This window comes from Pithys albifrons, chromosome 5, assembly GCF_047495875.1.
Source record: "Pithys albifrons albifrons isolate INPA30051 chromosome 5, PitAlb_v1, whole genome shotgun sequence".
NCBI classification, from domain to species: Eukaryota; Metazoa; Chordata; class Aves; order Passeriformes; family Thamnophilidae; genus Pithys; species Pithys albifrons.
In genome coordinates, this window is record NC_092462.1 from 51422430 (window position 1) to 51448507 (window position 26078).

Sequence of the window (26078 nt, forward strand, 5' to 3'; positions counted from 1 at the left end):
AAGAGGAGGGAGAGAATCAGGATCTAGGGGGAGAGGGAGGAGGAGGAGGAGAGAATTCCAGGAACAGTTGGACATGACAGGGGTATTTGGTTTCAGTGCATGCTTTAGAAAAGGAATGACATGCTTAAACATGGCCACAGGAGTCATTCAAGCTGTTTTCTTGATACAGCCATCCCCTTCTCGAGTATTCCCCATTGAGTTGCATCAGTGATACGGCTGGATTAGTCCTGTCACCAAACCAACAGGCAAGGTCCTTCACTGAAGACATTCAGATGTCCCTATTTATTACAGAACATTTTCTGGGCACGAAAGCTGGCTAACAAGATTGTGTCGCACTTCAAATGTCTAAGTTCAAAATTCCTAGGCTGAGGTGGAGACAATTCTCACTTACCTGCATGGCTGCCCTACAGGCAGATTTAACTCCTGAATGCTGGAGAAGTACAGCTGTTTCCAGATATGATGCTATTAGTGCTGATTGGAGAATGTCAATTAGGTACAAGTGTTTCGTATTGATTAGCTGTTTAAATTCTGTGTATATATACCATGGGGTAACAGTTATCAGGTATTCAAATGACTCATCTACTTCACTGTGCACTAGGTCTTGTTTTTACTCTAATATGCGCTAAAATCTATGAAGGAAGAGGTAAGGAAAAGGAGGGAAAGAGGGATGATTCTCACACCAGGGACAGCTACCTTCCAGAAGAACCTGCCTAATAACACTGTTAGAGGGCACAGTCACAAGACAAAGAGACCAACAGCATGGAAGTAGCAGCAGGAGAAATATAACAGGGAAATTCTGCCACAGGGGCTCAGTGGCTTAGGTGGAAGAGCTGCCTACCACAGATGCTTAAAAACTGTGCCATGCAGCAACAGCACCTGGGGATGTTTGAAAGCCAAGTTAGGTCCAAACTGACATCAGCAGATAAACACATTCCCAGGTTCAGCAATGATGAGGAGATCTGTGCTACAGAGAGTTAAACCCTTACAATTAAAAAAAGAAAATCCACAAACAAGCTATTTTCCAGTATGCCAGCCAAGTACAACAGAAAAGGACGTTGGCTGTGCTCAGACAGCCTCACCTCATAGCAAAGTTCATCTCTGAGGTCAGCCCTCAGAGAGATGGGTGGTCTTTGGCTAGAGCTAAGGGCTAGCCTAGAGGTGGTGGTATGAGCTTCCTCCAGCTGTATGAAGCTGGTCACCATCTTCATTCCCCTAACAGTAATACCTTTACTGAATCTAAGGGGGAGAGATGAAATGGTCAGGTGTCCTGCACAGTCAACACTGTATACATAGCTAGATGGAATAAAAGCCAGCTGAAGACTGCCAATCAAAATACTAGTTCAGTCTCTGTGTGTCATCCTGCTTTGACTCATAAATGCATGTGAACAATTGTAAAAGGAACAACTTCAACTTGGAATGTCATAACATTATTATGTTGAAACTCATTTTCCCCTGAATAAAGAGCGTGATGCTTATCACACTGGCAGTCACAATAATCTCCACAGGAACTGAATTTGCAGAATAGATTTAAGCTTTGACACCATCTTTTCCAGTCAAAAATTAATATGCTAATCAAATAGTTTACATAAAGCTCAGATATTTAGTTCATGTGAGACAATAATCTACTTTTTGACAAAACCAATTAAGAAAAATTCTAGCTTTAGAATTTTCACTCACCACCTTTACTTATGTACTGGAAGAAAAAACATCAAGTTCCTTAAGAGGTGTTAGGGTGTGGCAAAATTGTGAATCAACTTTGTTTTTTCAGGTCTGTCACTAACAGCTCCTCTGCCAGTCTTTTTTTTTTTTTATGTGTTTTTTTTCTGCCTGTTTCTTTCCTACCCAATTACACCTAACCAATGAATATACAAAGTTGGAAGGGACCTACAAGGATCATCGAGTCCAACTCCTGGCTCTGCACAGAACCATCCACAAGAGTCACACACACCATATGCCTGAGAGGATCACCCAAATGCTTCTTGAACTCTTGTCAGGCTTGGCACAGTGATCACTTCCCTGGGGAGCCTCTTCCAATGGCAAGCCACCCTGTGGGCAAAGAACCTTTTTCTAATATTAAACCTATACCTCCCCTGACACATTCCCTCAGGTTCTGTCACTGGTTACCACAGAGAAGAGAGCAGTACCTGCCCCTCCTCTTGTCACAAGCAAATTGTAACTGCAATGAAGTCTCCCCTCACTCTTCTCTTCTCCAGGCTGAACAGACCAAGTGACCTCAGCTGTTCTTTATATGCCTTCTCCTCAAGGCCCTTCACCATCTTCACTGCACTCCTCTGAACAGTCTCTAAGAGCTTAATATCATTTTTACATTGCAGTGCCCAAAACTGCACACAATATTCAAGGTGAGACTGCCCCAGTGCAGAGCAGAGCAGGACAATCCCCTCCCTCGACTGGCTGGCGATGCTGTGCCTGATGCTCCCCAGGACATGGTTGGCCCTCCTGGCTGCCAGGACAGTGCTGACTCATATTCAGTTTACCATAGACTAGGACCCCCATCTCCCGTTCCAAAGCACGGCTTTCCAGCATCTCATTCCCCAGTCTGTACATACATCCAGGGTTGCCCCTTCCTAGTGCAGAATTCAGCACTTCCTCTTGTTGAACTACATAGGGCTGGTGATTGCCCACTTCTCTAATCTGTCAAGATCTCTCTGCAGGGCCTCCCTGCCTTCCAGGGAGTCAACAGCTCCTCCCAGTTTTGTATCACCTGCAAACTTGCTTAGCATCCCTTCCAGTCCTGCATCCAAATCATTTATGACCACACAGGGCCTAAGATGGAGCCCTGTGGAACCCCAGTAGTGACAAGTCTCCATTTTGATGTTACTCCATTCACTATTACCCTCTGTGCTCATCCTGTGAGCCAATTGCTCACCCACCACATAAAAAGTATATATGTATATATTTGTATTCAGAATTTGGTTTGTCAGTAACATCTAATGGGTGAACGAAGATGTTGTCCTAAAACCACATTACATCAAACCACAACAGAATTTACAAGAGTCATAACACTTTCAGGAAAATGCTGTGAGACCCTAGTCAGAGAAATCAGAGGAAAAAACCTACTAATAGGTCTACAAAAATATTCTACTGCCCGAAACAACCTACAAGTTTTAGAGTGATAAGGACTGGTAAATTGTGGCTGTCTTCTTTAGGGCTTTCTGAAAGAGCAATCAAGAAAGTACTTGGGCAGTCAACTATCTGCCTTTTTTCACACCTTGCAGAATAAAAAGCCTGATTTTCAGAGATGGTAAATTGATGGTCCTCACACATAAAGAAGGAATAGGAAAAATAAACAAGGCCCAGATATGATGACTGCACTCTTGCTAGCAGAACACAAGTACCTTCTTTACCTTATTTGGGGCTTTTTGTAGAGCCCACACAACATCATGTCTGGTTCAAATTAGTGCAACAGGCACACTTCAGCATCAAAAATCCCCTTCCAAGTTCATTCCGCTAGCTCCTCCCCTCACTTCAAGGTCAGTTACTTTTGAAAAAAGGGAGCATTTTCAGTTTTTCAGAAGCCACCTGGACCTACAGGATATAACATCAAAAGGTATTTTTCTTGGTGCCTGGTTATCAAGTGTCTGCCATGCAACTTTCCACGTTCTCTTTGCCATCAACAGAAATCTGCACAAAGCCACCTTGTGCTAAAATCTCAAGTTTCTCCTCTTTTTCCACAAGAGACACTAGCTGCAAGCATTTTCCCAGGGTTCCAGCCAAAACTTTTATTCTGCCTACCTGTGACTCCTTCTGGGAGCCTATCCTCTACTTCTACACGCTCTCATAGTGCAACTATTGTTCTGAGAGATGACTTCATGCCAACACACCAAAAGAGACTTGTATGCTGTAGACCCTGTGCTTCAAAGCCAGACAGATACAGTTTCCTTTCTGATCAACACTTATCTTGAGAAAATGGTAATAGAAGTCTTACAATGGCATCCTAAAACTTAACTTAAATATATAGGTTTCTGATTCCTTTTTGTATAAGATAAAGCAGTTCATGTTACAGTCACAGAACAAATAAGAGATACAAAGCCCAAGCTTTTATCGTAACATTTAAAGGGTCACCATGTACTCTGCAAATAGACAATATTTTTTAAAATCATAGAATCATAGAATCACAGAATCATAGAATCGATTGGGTTGGAAAAGACCTCCAAGATCATCGAGTCCAACCCTTGGTCCAACTCTAGTCCATTTACTAGATCATGGCACTCAGCGCCACGTCCCATCTGCGTTTAAAAATCTCTAGGGATGGTGAATCCACCACCTCTCTGGGCAGCCCATTCCAATGCCTGATTACTCTCTCTGGAAAGAATTTTTTTCTGATATCCAACTTAAATTTCCCCTGGCAGAGCTTAAGCCCATGCCCCCTTGTCCTATTGCTGAGTGCCTGGGAGAAGAGACCAGCCCCCACCTGGTTATAACTTCCCTTCAGGTAATTATAGACAGTGATGAGGTCACCTCTGAGCCTCCTCTTCTCTAGGCTAAACAACTCCAGCTCCCTCAGCCTCTCCCCATAGGGCTTGTGCTCCAGTCCCTTCACCAGCCTTGTTGTTCTTCTCTGGACTCGCTCCAGCACCTCAATATCCTTTCTGAACTGAGGGGCCCAGAACTGAACACAGTACTCAAGGTGTGGCCTCACCAACGCAGAGTACAGGGGAAGGATCACTGCCCTGGTCCTGCTGGCCACGCTATTTTTCATACAGGACAGGATCCCACTGGCCTTCTTGGCCACCTGGGCACACTGTTGGCTCATGTTGAGCTTCCTGTCAATTAGTACTCCAAGGTCCCTTTCTGCCTGGCTGCTCTCCAGACACTCTGTGCCCAGCCTGTAGCGCTGCAGGGGGTTGTTGTGGCCAAAGTGCAGGACCCGGCACTTGGCCTTATTGAACTTCATCCCATTGGAATCAGCCCATCTCTCAAGTCTATCCAGATCCCTCTGCAGAGCCCTCCTGCCTTCCAGCAGGTCGACACTCCCTCCCAGCTTGGTGTCATCAGCAAATTTGCTGACGATGGACTCAATCCCCTCATCTAAATCATCTATAAAGATGTTAAACAGGACTGAACCCAATACAGACCCCTGGGGAACACCACTGGTGACCGGCCGCCAGCTGGATGCAGCTCCGTTCACCAGCACTCTCTGGGCCCGACCCTCCAGCCAGCTCTTAATCCAGGAGAGGGTACACTTGTCCAGGCCATGGGCTACCAGCTTTTCCAGGAGTATGTTATGGGAGACAGTGTCAAAGGCCTTGCTGAAGTCCAGATAGACCACATCCACAGCCTTCCCCTCATCCACCAGGTGGGTCACCTGATCGTAAAAAGAGATCAGGTTGGTCAGACAGGACCTGCCCCTCCTAAACTCATGCTGGCTGGGTCTAATCCCTTGTCCACCCTGAAGGTGCTGTGTGATTGCACTCAGGATGAACTGCTCCATAACCCTGCCAGGCATGGAGGTCAGGCTGACAGGCCTGTAGTTGCCAGGGTCCTGCTTGCAGCCCTTTTTGTGGACTGGGGTGACATTGGCCAACCTCCAATCATCTGGGACCTCCCCAGAGAGCCAGGACTGTTGGAAGATGATGGAGAGCGGTTTGGCAAGCTCTTCTGCCATCTCCTTCATCACCAATGTGAAGGGTCTCCAAGGCATGAGCGATTCATCAAGATGAGCCTGAATGTTATACTATCCCTTTGCTATCCCCAGAGCATTCCAAGAAGTATCTACAGGGAAACATGACATTACTTTAAATGCATAGTTGGTGTGCCTGTGTGCACACTTAACACAAACCTTCTCTTTAGGCCTCCCAGTTTCACGACAAATCACCAACTAGCAGGATCTGAGCTTGTCAACCACTGGCCTCAAAAATACTCAGCATATTTTCCAACTGAAGGGTTGTATCTTGAGACAGGACTGTCCCTACAACTGCATTGACTATTCTGGGTTGTAACAGCACTCGTACATACCCAAAGAAGTTCCATGGGGGCAGAAAAGCAAAAAACCCAACTATACTTGTTAGGATTATTTTGCACAATATTCCTTTAAGGATTCTTCATTTTGTGAAATGCCTAGTGCCTGTGAACATTTAGCATGTTATGTTTAAAACACTGTTTTATTGTGGGTCACAGTAGACACATTTCTTGGACTCTAGGTCATCAGATCATCCTAATTCCATGACACTGATTATTGATTACCAGGCTGAAATAAAATTTATTATTGTTCTAGTCAAATTTATTATGGATCCTTGATTACAGTGCAATACCTTTTTTTACAGAGAAATTAATTAATTTCTCCTTCCACCACTATACGCAATTATGTGCATCTATTTATAAATGTACCTAACAGCCTGGGGCAGTTTTTACACCTTACAGCTTGATCAAAGAAGAAAAATGAAATTTTTAGATTTCTAAACTTTTTAAAAAATTGATCTCTACTTCAAGTCTGCCATGAGACATTTTAGGTATCATGAAGTTCCAAATGACTACTATTGTATGATAATAATGGGCACAGTGGGCATTAAATTAATAATTTTAGTTTGACTTTTCATTTTAAATACAGAAGTTAGTGAAGATATTATTAAGATAAAGCAAATTTAGAAGAGCAGAGTGATACCAAGCAGATCCACTACCAAGACAAACTTTATGACAGACAAATTTTGACCTAATAACCTTCACATGCTGAATTTCAGCCAAAAAAATCAGACAACCTGAATACCAAGGAGCAGATGATGTCCACACAGCAGGACAGATGTTATGAATTGGCCTGCCCAGCCCTCTCTCCTACTACATATTTTAAAACTCCTAATGTAGAGATTCCTACTTCATCATAACTTCTTATTCCCAAAAAGTGATCATAAGCATGAAAAATGTTATATTCCAGTCTAAATGTGTATATTAAGCCAGAAAATTTGTGCTGGATAGAGTTTTGGACTGACTTTAATGATGGAGGTGAAGATAGAAGGTCTGCAATGCTAGGCAGAAAAGTACTAGTAATTACAGCAGTTTATCATCTATTAGCAAGGGGGAAAAGTCACTAACTAGAACTGTATCGTGATAGAATAAAGCAAAAGATTTTCTAGCTAAGGGCATTTCAGCCCTGCTTCTTTCCTGTTGGAAGAATCCCAAATCTTGTAATTCAACAGCACCAGCACTTCTCTCTCATTTAGGCTGGTGCTAACTTTAAAGCAAACAGTCCAGTGAGGTATGAAAGTGAGAGAAATAAGACAGGAGAAAAGGAAACTGCCTCAGAGTGATTAAGAATAAAGACCTGGTACTAAACCAAAACAAATTCACTACATCACTCATATCACAGTAGACTGAGATTGAAAGCCTTAGAGACCAACATTTCAGGCAAGGACAATGATATTTTCTTGCCTCTATCATTTGTATGTAGACAGCAAAAGCAGGAAAGAATTACAGGAACTTGAAGAGATGATCTTATATTTCAGTCAGCTACATGCTTGATCTAAGATTTGAATACTGTCCTGGCTTGTGCCACTGTACTCGGTGGTGTAACTAGTCCAGTCACTGATAACAAGCTTTTGATAGCTGATTACTAGTCACACATTGCTCATTTGCTATGAGTGCCTGGCATCCCAGCACATGGAAGAGAGCCATCGCTGTGCCTCTATAATGCTACAGAATGCTAAGTACATGGCAAAGAATACAAGGCCTTAAGAGTCTCAAATTAGCATACAGTTTTGAATCAGTTTCTCTGTACCACAGTCCTGGGACTTCAGCGAAGCCATGAAATAAGATTCATGTTTGCAAAGAACTTTTTTGCAAAGATACTTCAGTGATGAGCACCACTCAAGTCTGAGAAAGTAATTCTGTACTTCAAATTTGGTCTGAACTACACACAAAGAACATGGCATAGGTCTGCATGTTGAACAGTAAGGAGAAAATGAAACACTGAATAGCAGTTCATTGAGAGCTGCGCTATTCATTCTGTGCACTAAAGAGATACTCAGAAGAAACACAGCAGTGACCACGTATTTAATATGCATACCCATGAAGGAAAACTGAGCTTGCAGAGACAACACTATTGTATTATTTCAGCAGGCCTGACCTTGCAAATTTCATCACGTTCTCCAAGACTGAAGTCAGAAACATATTACTCAGATAATTCTTATTTCACTTGTATTTAGCAGTCCTCTGGGAGATCAGGCTCTGAGATGCTGCGTACTGCATGAGTAAAGTAAAACCCTATATATCTTTTCCCAGGGAGAATACAGCACACTTCCTCATAATTTAACATTTTAAGTTTGCACAATTCAGTCTAACAAATGCTGCAAGTACAGGCCAGGAGAAGAAGTGCCAAAAGAGTGGACAGTCAAAGTGTATGTTCAAATGAAAAACAGTAAAAAAAAAAAAAATTACAAGTCCAATGGAAGGTTTATTGTGCTGTCCTGAAGTCGAATAGTTTGTTTGGGCTTTAGGGAAGGGTAAAACTCCAGCATTACCCCTATTTGTACAAGGAAACTATCATTTGCATTAGTATTCCCTTGTCTTCTTATAAGCTCGGCTGTGCATGAGGGCATGAAGCTGGATTTTCTGGTACTGTATACCTGAAAGCTCTATTGGTATAGAAAGTAAGGTATTCTTGGAGGAATAAACAGAGCCCTCCTCAGCTCTCTGCAATATTATATCAACTGGTATCTATGGTGCTGGAAGCCATCATAACAGATTGTTTAAAAATCATCAATTTGCTTAAAAATATGCAAATAATTTTGTTTCTCATTTGGGTTATAGAATGTGCTTCTGCTATCCCAATGCAAAGCTACAACAAAGACAGTAAACACTGACTAATGCCAAGTTACTCTTAGTATGCTAAATTTATAAGGCAAAATTACGTCTCCTGTAAAAATTTCGATATATAATCTTATGGTAACAACAACTTGCAACAACTGCCAGAAGGATTCACTTTATCTAAAGTTACAAAACTTACCCTAAAATCAGAGTGCTGAAGAACAGAACTAGTAAACATCTGGACTCAATAAGGAAATGAGACACCAACAGTGGAAATGCACAAAGTATGGTCTTTCAAGACACATACTTACAAAATCTCCTAACCAGGGACTAAATAAAGAGATCATTTTGACCTACAATCTTTACTCCAGTCTGGGCCACTTTCAAAGGCTGTCAAACTCCAAGCAGTATTAGTATTACATAGGAATCTCTACAGGCTACTTTATAAAAATGGAAATGAAAGCAAGCTGGTGGGCTTTTGGGCACCAATTCTCTTTGGGCTTTGTCAGATAGGGTTTGCAGCTTTTTTCTTCAACTGTAAAAACAACAAAGGCCCAGAAAGCCAGATTCCCCTCCCACTTCCACTTCAACCAAGCTTAGCTGGATCATTTGCTTGGTCTTCAAAGTGGCCCTAAACCTATCTTTGGGATAGTGAAGTAGAAGACAGCAGAAACAGAGGGAAAGGGATTTAAATTTTTTGGTCTCTGAGAGAAAGATGGACATAAAATTTGATTCTCTCATTTAAGAAAAAATATTTCTCAGAACTTAGCTAGTAAATCTTTCTGCTGGTGACATTTAAGTAAACAAGTCAATTTTTATAGTTGCAGTTTTAAGATGAACCTGTTGATTACAGACATGGTATCAAGGAACTTTATACTTTTTCAATAAAATTTAGTATTATTCTGTCCTTACAGAGACAGAATTCTATTGTGCCAGATCATACTCATGAACACACCTGCTTTGGCAAATATTTTCCAAATATAAATTGGAGTGGCATTTGAAATTAGTAGGGTCTTAAACCAAAGTTAGTTAAGTCTAAAAATACAACACACATCAGCTGAACAGCTGGAAATTTGTCTCCTGTTAAAAGGCTCATCAGTTCTTTTGCCCTTTTATGTAAGATTTTGTTCTTTTTAATAATGAAAACCACCTTTGTTTTTCTCCTTCCATGCCCATGGTTAGCCCACATGAGTCCTGGTCATCAGAAGCATACCAAATTCATTCAATGCACTCTGGTAGCAGAATAATTAAGATGAGGCAAGGGAAAAGGTTTTGATATGAGGAAAATTAAGGGGTTATCATGATTCTTTCTAGAACTACACCAAACATTATAAATGCAATGTGTGAGTAGGTGGCACTAGAGCTGAAATCAAATGCAGACCATGACAGACTAATACACATGCTTAACAGTCTCTTCATTATGTAAAAGATCCAAGGCCAGAGAGAAACATATTAGTAAAGAAATATATGTTCCAAGAGCACACATCCCAGGCAGAGCTCTTCCTTTTACCTGCTTAGCAGCAGTAAAACAGCCTGCATAGGGGAACAAAGCTTCTCCATCCAGCCTGGACCAGTGCCAGGATAAACTAAGCTACAGATGCAAAATAAAATTTATTTTAATTACATGAGAAATACTTAAACATTAGCTTAAAACCGGAGCTCCCAAAGCATAAGACACAAGTTACATCCAGGTGACTGCCAAGCAGCAGAGAAGTGAGAGAAGTGGCCATTCAAGCACCAAGTGTGCCCAAAACACAAAGCACTCTCCTCTGGCTACACCCAACCCAGCTGTGCTGGCAAGAGCTGCTGTTGCCACCTCCATGAGAGAGGAGGGCATCAGGTTGAAAGGACAACACCTGTACCACTGGCACTGGCAGAAGGTCATAGCACCAGTGATATCATCACCACCATTACAAGAACTCTCTTCCCAGGATCTTGTTACCCATCAGGCCAAATCTGGAAACTACAGTAATCATCTTCAGGGAGTGAACAAAGCAAACAAATGCTGAGAGTGACCTTCTTGTTGCCCATAGACTTCACTCAAGCATACACATCATATCTGTGGTACCTCAAGAAGCAAAGCTTAGCAGTCTGGTTCTTAAGGTTTTGGCTTGAAAATACTCTGGAGAAGGGGAACAGGTACAAAAATGAGGGTGTTTATAGTAAATCTTTACTCTTTGCCAACAGTGTAATTAAGCTGGAACTTCAAATATGAAGGACGTAGGGCAAATTAAAATTTTTAAGCACTGTAGAATTACTGGTTTAATGGGTCTGCCAAATGATGGCACACTCACAGTCAAGAGTTCTGGCTGCAGAAAGCTCTTAATCCCAGTGAATAACTAACTGGGAATAATGTCAGCAAAACAGCTGTCAGGATAAAATGCTGTTCAAGTTGACTAGAGGAACAACTGCCTAGAGCTGTAAAGCAGTATGTTCAGCCTAACTTCAAAGCAAAAGCAGGTGCTGACACCACAGTTTAACTAAAATCTGCCTCCACCTTCTATTGTAAAAATGGGACTTATGCAGGAGAAAAACAAAAGCAGTAAAGAAAAGAAGCAACTGTACTTTTCAGAAACACAGCAGGGTAACTCTCGAATGAATTTGAGAGTTGAGTCCAAGTGTCTTCCAAAGAGATGATCTGGTAAATTGATACCTGTCTGTACTTATGCCTCTTAACTTTCTACTGAGGTGGAAAGGAATATCAAATTCTAAAACACAACTGTTGAAGACACAGCCTCACAGAAACAATGAACCAGAGAAGCTCTATTAAGCTTTGCTTAGCAGTTTACTCTAGTCAGAATTACTATCAAGTGTTTCCACAGAAAGAGCTGCATCTTCCCTGCAACATGATCAGGCCTGAAATCCCCACTCTAACCAGGACTTCTCAGAGGAAACGGAGATTTTCACAGTGGATTAGAAATGCCTGATCTAGCTTATATTCTCTGAAGTGCCTGTTAGAGGGTGTGTTCTCTTGAAGCTCTTTATCCACACCCTGCTCCTCTTCATCTCTTCCCTTTTCTCAACTAAATTTCTTTAACTTTTTTTTCTTATGCAAGTTTAGCAAAAAAACTTTGAAGCTCTACACACCAGGATATGAAGATACAAGGAGCATGGATGATCAACTGCACAAAAATTATTCCTGTGAGCTTGCAATAATCATTATCCTACATAAAGATATTTAAACCCTTTAAGGCATATAGTATGCAGACAGCTGGCAGCATCCATGTGACAGATGCCTTGAGTGCCTTTTGCCACCCATACTGCTGTGCATTAACAGATGGATTACTGGGCAGTCATATACAGACAACAAAATCTCCCAAACTTGCCTATACAAACAGCAAGTAAAATGGTCCAAAGTCCTTCAGTCAAAAATTGTATTTGATGTCAGACACGTCATTGATAAGAAAGAAAGAGGTATTTTGCTTCATTAGCAACAACAAAGTTGTAATTCTCCCACTTGTATTAGTTCAAATATTCTGTCACTGCATCAAGAGTGAAAGAGCTACAGCTACTACACTCTAGACTAAATTTCCAAACATGCTCTTTCCCTCCAACAGCCTCATTAGACTTCTGGGAGGAAGAAATCATAGCTCTGAGGAGTAGGACAAGTGCCCAGGCCAACATATGTGGCTTTGAGATCAGTCATTTATAAGACACTTTCATGGCAACCCATAAATGAAATTGGTTGTGGAGGAATTGTCCAACAGCAGCTTTTTTTTGTCTCATGTCATTGTCCTAAGGCAATCTGCCATGGTACACCTTTTGAAAACAAAGGACACAAATGTGTACAGTCGGAATGACCTTCTCCCCTTGCCAGCAGCTTTCAACATTGTAGAACAGCCATTTTCTAACTTTCTTTTAGTTGAAGAAAAGAAAGCTTATACTCAACAGAGCACTAGCAAGAGTTTTTGACATGTGTAGGCATCTCAACTTTGTTGATGCAATCACACCTGCTTCACCACCAACCACTTACAGCTGGCATGCTGCAGTTCTAAGTCTAAAGCACTCTCCCCACCAAAAGCAAAAACAGGAGTTTATGTTTTGCTCTTTCACTTTTTTTGTGTATGAGATGCCCAGCTTTTCCCTCTCAATCCTAAAACTTCAACCTGGTTGAAGTTGCATGCACTGGAAAATGTTCACTGCACATAGCTAACACTGACAGTCCTTTCTCCAATAGCACTTTGTCCAACAGCACCTATTTCCTGAATATATAGGAGCTCATTTCAAGCCACGGGAAACAGTCACTTTGATGGTTTACATTGGAGCTCCTCATCCTGTACAAAGGCTGCCATCACTGCTACTTCTGGAAATCAGTTCCTTCCAGTCACACAGCCCTGTACCCCAAGCATAGACTGATGGGATATTCTCCTTTCCCTACACAGAGCTCTCTTGGGGATATCAAGAGACAGGAAAAAGGCAGAAAACAAAAGCTTTCAACAGTGTTCAATTGCACCACTTCCAAGAAGTCTGCTGTGGCTTTGATCTATTGATTTCAAGACCCTTAATGTGGGAAGCTGAAATGCAAGTTTTCTCCACACAAATCTAAAACTAAAAGAAAAAAAAAACCCAAACCAAAAGAAACCCCATGAAACCAACCATCCAAAACAAAAACAAAAACAAATCAAACAAAACAAAAAACCCAAACAAACAAAATATCAGATCTGCCTAGAACCAGAAAACCCACTCAAGAATCTTGGTTGAAATCCAAAAATAAAAAGTAAAGAATCAAAGCTATTTTTCAGCAATGTAACATAAGAGACACTAGTGAACTACAATAAATGGAAATTAATGGATAAAATCCCACAAGCACTGGTAGATGAGCTATTTATTATATCTACTGCAGTGTTACTTTAGAGCTACCACTGTGAATTCTCATTACGTTATCCCACAGCTACCTATAACAGCTTTGCTTACTTTCTTCCCCAAAGCTACTAACAAGAAGCAAAACAAGGGAAAAGAATGAACAAAGCATTTATTACTGAGATACATTTTAAAATAAAAATAAGAATCTTTTTCTGTTTAGGATATTTTAAGAAGGTTCTCCCATCAACTGTAGTGCATCTTTCATGTGTGAGGCTGCAATAAATCCAGTTTGTTGTTCTCTGAAGAACACCCATAGCAAAGGAACATCTACAAATCTGAGGGGACTGCTTCCCAGGAGAACATAACCATTGAAAGATAAGTGAGGGAGACGAAATTACTTTGCAGCTTCATCAGCTTTATTTTAAACGCTCTTTAAGCTCATCTTCTCACAGACATATCTCACCCTCAGCTGCGCTGTGCCAATCTAAGAGGCTCTGATATCAGCAACGGCAATGCAACAGCTGCCTATGCTGGAACCACCACACAGCAGTCACCACCTCCACTTTCAGCACTGGCCATTTGCCTGGGCCATCCCATGAGTACCGGGTAGGACTGCCCACAGCCCACATCACCAGCAGGCAGAAGTAGCTGCCCTGACAGAAGTGCTCATCAGCCCAGCACCATCAGCACAGTGGCACTGATCTGAAGGAAGGAGAAACAAGGCCCTAGCAACGTGGAAGGTTTGCATGTTCATAATTAAAATGTTTAGAGGGTACTTTTGCGTCTCTTTAGAAGAGGCAAGCTGTTTCTAATAAAGGATCATTTGAGTCACTTGAACTTTGTTGATTTATGTTTTTTCCATGTTATTTCAAGACTGAAGGCCCCCTTGTTGAAATAAAAATTGGTTTTGGGAGGGGTAGGATGTTAGGCTAAGCTTTTATATAATTTAGTTGAACTCAGGCAAGACTCACCTTTGTGACTCACTGATTATGACAACTTTTTTTCCTTGCCAGCATAATCTTTTCTGGAAAAGAGTTTATTTTCTTTGCTATCTTTAATTGATACAAACACTGGCAGAAGACAAGACATCAAACATGCATGCTCCCAAAACAGGACCTTCCTTTTTTCCAAACTACAGCTTTAAAAAAACAGCTCACTAGAAGCAGGAAAAGGACAAACAGAAAAAAAACGCCAGTTATATAGTGGTTTTCTCTTTTTTTTTCTGTTTAGATTACATAGTTACATTTATGCTTCTGGACTGAAAAAATTTCCAGAGCTGCTTTTGTTGCAACAATATATGTGAATTAGCCCACTGATGTGAATCACAATTGCATGGAAACAAAGCCAAGGGATTCAGTGATGAACACCCTGACGCACTGGGCATCCCTGCCCATGCCAGTCTGCCAGAGACAAGGCAGTCACTTCTGCCTCTTCTCATTCCTCCTTCCCTTTTCCCAAATCCAGTCAGAAAATCCTTACTGACAAACAGCAGACCTTAGCTAACACATCAGGGCTCCTTTTTAAATTGGAAAAAAAAGAAATTGGAAAAAAAAAAGAAAAATTGTCATCAAAGGCATGTAGTTAATCCAAAGAACTACAGTATTAAAAAGGAAGGAAAGATTTAAGTTTTTCCCTCAGATACTGAAGCTTCTCTTCTCTGACAGCAGATGTAAGAAAGATCTCTTATTTAAAAAATTTTCTAGATTAATAAAGCAGACATTTTGATTAGGTCTTCTCAGTATTTGTTGAAAGCAGAGTTGGAAGGGAGTGTCCAATACACCTATATCAGGTATGAAACATGCACCACTGATATTCAAGAAATGAAATCATTATGAGTTCCATAATCACCATTATATTTATAGGCAGATGAAGACTAAAGCAATAAATTTGTATTTGGGAATTGTGTTTGCTTTAAGACATAGCAAGACTTCTAAACTCCACCAGAGCCACAGTATCTGCTGAGATACGACAGCATAATATAACCCTGTGCATTTCATGGAAAACCGTGCTTCCAAAGCACCACAAAGAGATTTTTAACCTCAGGTGCTTGTCCTCTGTAGACATGCAAGCATTCTGCTCCCACTTGAAATCAGTAATACAGGCATCGGCCTCGGCTTACGCAAAAGCAAGGCAGTGTTTCTCAAATCAAAGCAACTGTTACAACTCTCTGTGCGAGTCTCTGATCTGATCCTGACTTTCTCAGTCTTCTGGTTTTGGTGAAAAGGTCATTTGGAGCTTTTCCCTGCCACTCTGGAAATGCAAAATTCAAGAACTAAAAATCCACACTCTTCTTCGTCTTCAGTTCCCAACTTCTCCTGCCAAGAGTCCCATCTCATGTAAGGGAATTGACATGATGCAGTGCTATCAGGCATTATAAATACCCTGTGTTTAAAGCCCTTGACCTGTACTTTTGCTGAACATATCAGAGCTAAAGTAAATTGAGGAACTCCTGTGTATTAATCTTTCCATAGATTTCACGGCCTCGCTGTTGGTGAGAAAAACCTCAATCACAGCAATTTATTGTCTGAGGAAGAGCAGGGAGGTAACAGTTTAGTCTTTTAAATGATACTGCAATCCAGCCAGATGATTGCCCACGACTGCAACACTGTACAGAGATCTACCAACACCTATGGGAAAGAAAACAAAAGGGAATGTATTTATAGTATGAGGATGAGAAATCCTGGGGTTTGTGCATTACAGGGAGTATGTGCTGCCACTGGCCATATAGCTTGTAGATAACCAGAGGGCTGAGATCCTTTTAAAGACCATGGAAAGGTCACGTGGAGGTAGGAAGAACTTGGATGTTGGAATGGAAAAAGGAGAAGACATTACAAGGAATATTTCAAGTTCTTCCTGAAACTCACCACGGGATCATACATCACAAAAACCCCTCTCTTATTTCCATCACAGACCAGGGATCATGAAGGAAGGAGCAATTAATGAAGAGCATTTCTCTCTTACCTTACTCATCCATCCCTTCAAAGCAGAATTGAAGAATTGCTTTCCCTGCCTCCACCACACTGCACCTTAGCCTGTTAAATGCTCTATGAATCACTGAAAATGACACCAGAGCCAAGAAGCCACAGTAGTACTATTTTTCAGAATCTGAGCTTGTCAAAGTTGATTTCAAAATCAAGTTGTCTTTGATACTAGGCATAAGACCCAGAACAGCAGAAACCAGTGAAACAGGGTTTGTCTTAAAATGGGCAAATTAAGCGGATTTTCTTCTTTAATCACCAACCAAGAATTCACAGCACTATTTTATGCAAATTTTAACATAAGATGCAAGCTCTATTCCTAACGTTATTGTTAAGCTAGACAATTTGCTAAGGTAAGGATTGCTAGCAATAATCATTATATACACATCCAATTTTAAAAAAGCCCACCAAACTAGTTAACTATAGCAAGTTATACTAGACCTGCACAGAGATACTATCAAGGTAAAGGATTCTTAGAAACAACTAATACCAGAAACAAAAAGCTTCTTAAGGACTTAGCATCTAAATTCCCAAGAATTAAGTTTGGATATTGTCTTCTCAAGATCTGAAAATGAAGGAAAATAATTTAAATTTCTTTTTGGTCAATTATAGTACAATAAATTAAATAACAGTAACTACAAAAAATCACCAAGCCAAGGAAATCAGTCATATTTGCAGTTTGCTAAAATAAAACAGATTTAGTAAATATAGTTATATTGGAAGCCAAACACATTTTACGTTGCCTTGAAAAGTTTCGACAAAGGAAACTCAGCAGCATACCCGGAAGATGCTTGCCCTAAGTGTTTTGCTTTTGTATAGAGAAGGATCTTGCTTATATAAAGAGTCTCTTCAGCACTACAATAATATAAGTAACCAATAAAGTGGCATTAAAAATAAAATTAAGTGATGTCCACTCACCCACTGTCAAGGAGTCATAGATGCACAGAATAACCAGGTTGGTAGGGGCCTCAGAAGGCCTCTTGTCCAACCTCCTGCTCCATGCAAGGGCAGCTGTTGAGTCTTACCGGACCATTCCCAGCTTTGTCCAGACAGGAATGAAACATTCCAGGGATGGTGTTCTCACAGTTTCTCTGGGTAACCTGCACCAATGTTCAGCTGGCATGTGATGAAAAACTTTTCCTTGTGCCAAGCCAGAACCTTGCCCATTTTAGTTTATGATAAGTATCTTACTCTCCTGCCATGTATGTCTGTGAAGTGCCTTGCTGTCTTCTCAAAATCTGCCCACAAGTACTGGGAGGCTGCTGCCATGTCCCCACAAATCCATTTCTCCTGAAGAAGCCCATCTCCATCACCTCCTCTCTCACAGCAAGTCCCCCAGCCCTATCCAGCCTGGGGACTCTGCTCAGTTCCCTCCAGCTTACCAATGTCCTTCCACTGCTCTGGGCCCCAAAACTGGATGCAGTATTCCAGGTGTGGCCTAGCAAGTTCCAAGCAAGAAGCAAACAAGCACTTTCATCACTACTTGCTCCAGAAAATCATGAAGGGGTAACCTCTCCCGCTGCAGAGACACCACAGGCTTGCACCCAGCCTTTTGTCCCACAGGTTCCCATGATCCTTTACAGCAGAGCTGCTGCCCCAGCAGTCACTCCCCACCCTGTCCCATGTACAGGGAACACATTTATGCTGTTTATAAAAGGCAGAGATTTCTTCATTTTAAGCTGGGGCATGTTGCTATTCCTCACATCCTGACAAGGCTGTCTTGAAGACACAGGCTGCAGACCTTTCGCCTAGGACAGCGATTAACACAGCTGGGAGAAGTTACAGCTATCAATTTTTATGTCATCTTATTAATTCCATAGTAGCTGTGATCATTGTGATCTAAGGGACTGAGTGAGGCAAGGAAAGACAGTACTTTCTTCTTTAAATGATATCTTGGAAGGAGAAGGAGAGAAAGCTTAGCTCTTCATGGTCTGCCAAAATGTTGATACCTTCCTCTGTGCAGCTGCCCTTTTAAGTGACAGTTTCACCCCTAAAAAACGCTTTTTTTCTGAGACATCATTAAAAACTGTTCTTATTGGAATTTTTGCAGAGAACCAATGCACAGAAGCGTTAATCCATGGATGAAAAGCTTCTAGGCTGGTAGATTTTCCAAACAAAAGATAATACAGTTTTTATAACCTGTCATGAAACACCATTTCCCAGATCAGCCAACACATTCTAGAAGCTAGAAAACAATTCTGCTATATCAATCAACTATTTATCCTCCATAATTGCAAAAGCTTTCATCTTCCTTTCTAGAGGACCAATGCTTGCCTTAAAAAAAATAAAAATAAATAAAAAATATAGTTAACACTAGCAGAACGAGTGCAATGAGGTTACATACCTGGACTAACTGACCTCCACCACCAATTGCACAATGGCATTCCAAACTGGTCTTAAGAGCAGTTACTTCTCCTATTCTAAAATTTACTGAAAGTAGAAATTAATTCAGTTTTAAGACAATTAAGAGCTCAGTCCTGCATTTTCTGACATTATCCCTTTATCAATAGTATTGTTGTTCTGATTATTTGCACTCCAGTGCCAAGCTCTGCTTGTTACACAGCTTAAATGGATCTCAAGGCAAGGGAACTGGGTTCATGTATACACGACAGGAGGTTGGCTGGCAGGTAATTGGGAGAGGAAAAAAAATGCTAAAAGATAGTAGTCTGACAGGGTCAGAGAGTTGGTGCAAGTTCTTTCACCCCCTTTAAATCAATTTAGTTTTCAGTCCACTGAATGACTAACTTAGCCGGAATGAAGAGCATCCCATCTGTCCTGCCTGCAGTCTCTAAGTGCGGTCCAGGACATGTAGAGATAGCAGAATTCCTCTTCAAGTTCCAGTCCCTGTGAGCACAGTAAAGTTATTTTGCATTTAAATCCATCTAGGACCAGACACCACCCACACTCCTTTTGATTATTCATGGTTGCCTTACAGACACTGCATTAGGATTCAGCTGCCCTATACTTCAACTTGTTCACCAATCAGGACTTGTCTAACCCATTTAAACAGGCTTCTTATAGTCTTAGAATACACTCACTCACTTTAAGAACTTTGTTTGTTAAGTAAAGAATATAGGTAAGACACTCTTCCAGCAGAAGAAAAATAGCAAAAAAAATAAATAAAGGCTAAATGCTGAAAAATTTGAACTGGAGACGCTCCTTGGAGATTCATTCAACAGCTTTTCTACAATATTTGGTGAATAAAACCATGCTGTCTTAGAGCTTGGTGCAACATTCTACACTTATTCAAACACACTCATAAGGCAGTCAAAACCGAATTCTCTGGAAATACTTGCTGGAGAAGATATTTGTTAGATTTCATCCATTCCTATCCAAATAACGGCAAGACTGCAGTGGCTCCCAAAGGTTCCAATCTGGCTAGAGGCACCACTGTACTAAGAACTGTGACAATGTTCAAAGGAACTAGACTCCCTATTCAATGATGTTAAAATCATCTTCACAGCAAAGGAAGAGTAGTTGTCTACACATATTTGAAAATAGAAACACTCCTGTGGGATACAGGTCATTTACATACTCAGAGAATCAATCAGACTACTCAATACTTTTCATCAAAAGAGCTTGATCACTGATGTTCCTCAAATGTCATACCACATTCTGAAGGTCATATAAACAAACCCGTGCATTACTCCAGTTCCAGGCCCCCACTGCAGATACTCCAAATAAGTCCTTCACCAAATAGGAAAGATTTTGTCAATCAACTACCTTCAGCTGTCTTTAAGTAACATTTGTGCAGTGGAAGCCTCAGCTCCCCAGCACTTTACCCACACCACAGAGACACTATAAAAACCTTGTTTCCAGACTCTTGGCACAAAACAGTCACATGACATTTATTTCCCTGAGTCAATTCCCTGGATTTATGCCCTTCATACTCTTCCATGGAGAAGGCACAGCAGAAGGGACACATCCAGAAACACTAAGGAATGCACATGGCCCCACGGCTTCCCTACAAGCAGCAGCAGTGTTACCAGCTTAGAACTGCCACCTTCAATATGGAAATCTAACACAGGTAGGTGTTTTGCTAGAAGGAAAAAAGAAGATAACCCACAAACACCCAACAAGTCCCTCTAGCTGATAAACTTCTCCTTAACAAGAGAATTCTCAAGGAGAATATATATAGGAAAAAAACAGTAGACTTACTAGAAGCTAATGGGGTTTAGCCTATTCACATCTACAGGGAACAGCAAAGTCAAATGCTGGTCATACGAGACAGAAAAACATGACCTGTTTATTATTACCATACAACTATAAAGGAAGCATTCTTACCAGCTGGCAAAGTTTCTAAGGAATATAAGTTTATGGAAAAGCCATCCCTAATTGAACCGTCTCAGCAATGAGGAGAAAGCATATTAATGAGGCAAGGTTAGAAGGTGTGATGAGGAGATAACAATACCCTCAGGAATTACACCCGTATTAAATGTGACTTTATTATTGTATTACTCTCCTATAAATCTTTACAGCAAGAATATCTCTGTTTATACAGATGTTCTTTCAACCATCAGTTATTCTAGTTTAAACACACATATGGGGAACCTTGACATTTTAAGATTACAGGCCATTAGATTAAATTAGATTTGTTATTTTTCTGTAACCCGCTAGACTTTACAAGGCTGATATATTCTTTCAGTGAAACTGAGATGCATTAATTGAAATGAGATACCACACCTTTAATAATGCAGACTGATGTAGCTGTCTCACAGCATTTTTCATTCAGTGCCTTTATTTTAATTCCTCTGTGTGCCACTAACATGTAGCATTTTATCACTAAGAGGGGATTCTTCATTTAAGGAGCACATGCCAAGCTAAACCAAAATAATAGGACTGGTTTACTGTTACATGGGGGGATGCACAGTTGATGTTTACGTAAAATTAAGCAAGTCCAGACTCTGGTTTCCTACATGAAGAAGACTCGCAATCAAAGCTGAAAGTCTACACAATTCCAAAATGCCATCTTCTGCAACACACAGATAAGACCAAATCTATCACCACTCAAAATACTTTCTTACAAAACACAGACTGTTAAAACATAAACCATCTCAGCAGTAAGACAGCTCTGGCCTTTTTTCCTCCTTAGGCACACTTCAGTGCTACTGGGTCAGAGCTCCAGGGAGAGACAAGAGGATTATCACACCCCCAAACTTCAGTACAACTTAGACTACCCTCCCTGTAGCATCCAGATTGAAGTAATGTTGTCAGAGGGAAAAGAAAGCTTCTGGCACCCAGAAGACCAGCTCTAGTGGAAGGTCACAAACCCAAGGAGTAAAGACAAAACCACTAAGACCTCTGGACCGGAAGTAGGGAAGTACCTTGATCCTTGGAGATCTAAACATTCATTACTTTGCATCTTGGCTCTTCATCTATAAAAAGAGGACAGCCTCTCTTTCCAGACCCACCAGATAGTTGCACTGCAGACCACAGGGTGGATTCCTGTCAGCTCCACACAATGGTGACAGCACTCATACAAGGATTTAAACCAGATGAGAATCCAACAAGCAAGTCACACAACTTCATTGTTAGAAACAAAAATGCTCAGCAAGCTCAGTTTTCAATCTATCCATTTCCACTTCAATTTCCTTTCATGGCATTATTTTACAGCTTAAGACAGGTTTTAAGCTGTCTCACACTGTTAACATGCTTGCTAGCTTGTCTTCTCCATACCATGGATCCACCAGCCCTGCTTGCAACCATAACAATTTATTTTAATTTGATAGAGATATAATTTTAAATGGTCAGAAGGGAGCTGGAAAACACAACATACTGGATATTTGTTAACATCTCTAAGCCAAAGAATAAATTGGTGAGAGACAAGTACAGCACCAGCTGAAGCAGATGGATCTAGTAGCCAGACACCGCATGACCTCCACACCTGCCTTTCACCAAAATCAATAAGGCTTGGCACAGAATGTTGATACCTGTATCATTCCTCAATTTTTTATTTTATTTAAGATTGATGTTGCTTTTCAATAACTTTGCATTAACACGTCAAGTTTTGGAGAGTTCACTCAGTCCAAATCATCTGTATTTAGAACAGTGAATATTGATCAGATCTTTGGAAGAGAAAATAACCCTCATGCTCCAGAGCTTAAGCCAAACCAGTATTAAAAGGAAATATGTTAGGCAAATTAAGCCCCATTTGCTTCACTAGCAGCTTCTTCCTCCTTTCTCTTAGTAGGAGTGTCAACTCTGGGCATTGTTGGAAAGGCAGATGCTTCCCTCTCACACCACAGTCATGGCAATGTTGCAGGATCCTGACACACTCCCTCAAGCAAGGGGATGGTGGCAACATTAATAGCACATTACAGCTTTGTTATTCATGTATCAAGCAGATTTAAAAAGCAAAGGAAGCACAAGAAGTTATAGACAGTTTCCTTTGTAGACATGGACCCCTCGGGGCTGCACAGAGGACACACGAAGTTAAAGAGCCCTTCTGCTCTGCTCACCAGGTCCTGGGTAGCACAAGATATAGGCGTGACATCTCCTGTCACAGTGAACTGTGGACTGAACAGCCCAAGAGAGAAATTTCTGCCCGACCCACAAGTTTTTGCTGTTATACAGGAAGATTTATAGCTCCTTAATTATTATCATGCCTGAAGTGATTAGTGAGAGCTTCATTACCTACAGAGAACTGCTTCGCCATTGAGTTATTGGCTTCATTAGCAGTCAGCAGAACTCATGGTCACAAAGTATTTTTATACCATATGTGTTATGGAATCACATGTGTCTCCGCTGGTCCGCTGTCATAGAGAAGGGTATACAGAAACTGTCGTAGTCACCTTCCCAAGACAAATGCTGTTTATGTGCACTTCACTTTTCCTCTTCCAGGCGGCATGCTCACCTTTCCTTGGCACAAAAGCCCTTCTTTTCACATTCCTTGTTGTTCCCTTGCCTCCAGTCCTACACCAGCAGATTCCTGTGTCAGGGCCAATTCCCTGAAGTCTGACACAGCATTACCTTTCTGGCAGATACTGGAGAGAACCATCACAGTCTGAAATTCACACAGATCTAGGGAATCTTAAAGTCACAATTTTAACAACAATTTGCCTAACCACTGTCAGGAAACAGAATCCACTGAGGCTTTCTAAAAACTGCAGATTAAATTCAAAGCCTGCAACTGAAGGGAGATGCTATGCTGATATCTGGGTTTATGCCACCTTCACGCGTGTTCTGTATCCATAATCAGACAGAAAGCTATTTAAAGTGTTGCTATTGTCACATGGCAAAATATTTAACTATTACATCTCACTCACCACCTGCCCGTCTTTGCGTTTTACGGCAGGATCATAAAGCAAGCACATTTATTTTTCTGCTCTGCCAGAAGAGCGAGAACAAATATCGCTCTTTTGCTCGGCTGAGGGACGGGAGCAGGGGCCGCAGGGCTATCCCCGGCCCCGCAGCGGTGTCGGCCCACCCTCCGAGCACTGCGGAGCGCCACCTGCGCGGCCGCTGCCGCCACCCGCGGCCGCGGGCGCTTCCCAGCAGGACAGGGGGTCTCGCCGCCCCCGGGAGCCCCGTGGGGGACGGGGAAGCGTCCGCTCCGCGCACCTGCCCGGCTCCTGTTTACAGCCGCCCCGCTCATCCCAACGCCGGGGGCGGGGAGGGGAAATGCGATTAACAGATTAAGTTTGGAAGAGACGGGATGGGGGTAGGGGCCCATCCACAGGCGCGCACCCTGCGCGGGGGCTGACCGGCGGCCCAGGCTGCTTTCCCCGCACCGAGGAAAGCTGGGGCGAAGGGCAGGGAGGCCGAGAAGGAGCTCGGCGTGGAATAAAATGCCTACAGTCCCCGCGACCCGGGGTGGGGGAGGGAAGGACACCGGGTCGTCCTGCAGGGTGTCCCCGTTGGGGTCAGGCGCCCGCATCCCTGCCATCCCGCGGACTTACCTCGATCCACTTCTGAGCCTCGGTGAAGGCCAGCTCAGGCTGCGGGGACTCGGGAGGAGGCTGAACCTCTCCGAGCTCCAGCCCTGGACTGGCCATCTGCAGGGCCCCGGCGCGCCGCGGCTGCGGCGGGGGAGAAGCCAGGCACCGAGCCGCCAGCTCGGGGTGAGCCGCGGCCGCAGTGGGGGGACGCCGGAGGCCGCCGCCTGCCTCTGCCTGCCTCTCCCTGCCTCGCAGCTGCCGGGGCGGGAGCCGGGGGCGGCGGCGCTCCGTAGCCCGGCTGGCTGCTGCTCGCCTGCGGTAACCTCTCTCCGCCGGTGCCCCGTCCGCCCGCCCGCCCTGCCGGCTCGGTCCTCCCTCGCCTGCCGCCCCGCCCGCCCTACCAGCAGAGCTGCGCTGCGCTGCGCTGCCCTGAGCTGCCAGCTAAAAATAAAACGCAAGGACGAAGCCGCTTTGCCTTCAGCCCATGCAAATACCCGCGCCGCCGCCTCCCCGCCACGAGCATCGCATCGCGGGCGGTGCTGCGACCGGCGGGGGCGAGTGGGCGGGGGAGTCGGGCACCCCGGGTGGGGCGCCGGGACGATGGTGGCAAGGCATACCCAGCTTGGGCAGGAGGCGGGAGGGGAGGAGCCGCTCCCCTCACCTCGCAGCTCCTGGGGCGGGGTGGACGACCCGCTGGCAAGTCCCCCACCCGCATCTCCCGAGGGACACCGAGCTACACGCGGCGAATTGCTGTTTGCGGCTACTGCCTTAGACACCACAGTAATCGATGTTGCTGCACGGAGCACCCAAGAATCTTCACTCCCCGCGGCGGAGAAGGGCGCTCCTGCTCGCCCGACTTCACCTACCTGCTCGGGGGCCGGGGGCTTCTGCTCAAGGAGTGGAGCTCGGCAGGTACCTGTCACGGCCCTGTGAACATCAACTCGGGCTTGCAAAAACGTGTGAGTCGGCACAGAGCCGAACAGCGTTAGTCTTGCTTCAAAAGCAAAGCAAGCATCAAGGTGTGCTTAAAAAAGTATACCACGGGTGCATACTCCCTATTTTTCCTTATATGAAGAGGAAGAAATCCAACTCTGTCCTGCAGAGACTTGCATGCTTAACTTACATCGTGTGCATAGTCTTAGCTCAAACAGATGCTCTTTAGCCTAAGGTTAACCATAGAAGTTTCTAAAAATGGAAGGAAATTTTTTTCACCAGGCCTTTTAAAAGTCTAATCCTAAAAATCACCACTCATAAGTGTTGGAAAGATGCGCCAAAGTTACTTGTTTATATTTATGCAAGTATAGAAAGCTACCTGTGTGCTGGAAATGCAGGTGTGCGAACATTAACTCTTACTACTAAGGTTTTTTTGAAAGCAATCATAATTGGCTGCTTTTTCAGATGTCAATACTTTTTGATGAAACAGAAACTGTAGGGTCTACTTTTCAATATGCCCTTTTATGCCTCAATTCACCTCAGTTTAATAGGTAGAATTTTGAATGTTGTTTATTGTTATAGGCAATGAAAAAAATACCAATTCTTCAAATATAAATATATCACAAAAGTGCATATATTTATTTCTTTATTTCCTAGGAATTTATATCCTAGGAATTTATTGTTCTCTACCTTTTGTTTTGGTCTTTGTTTATTATTTCAAGTTTGTTGG

General features: G+C 42.6%; 1 protein-coding gene across 1 annotated transcript in view; it reads right to left on the bottom strand.

Moving 5' to 3' along the window:
* Positions 1 to 24744, bottom strand: part of LIMCH1 (LIM and calponin homology domains 1) — a 178925-nt gene extending 154181 nt beyond the window's left edge. The window contains exon 1 of the mRNA XM_071556571.1: positions 24437 to 24744. Within this exon, the coding sequence (XP_071412672.1) occupies positions 24437 to 24532 (96 nt within the window). The 5' untranslated portion in view covers positions 24533 to 24744. The remainder of the gene's footprint in view (positions 1 to 24436) is intronic.
* Between the last annotated feature and the right edge of the window lie 1334 nt (positions 24745 to 26078).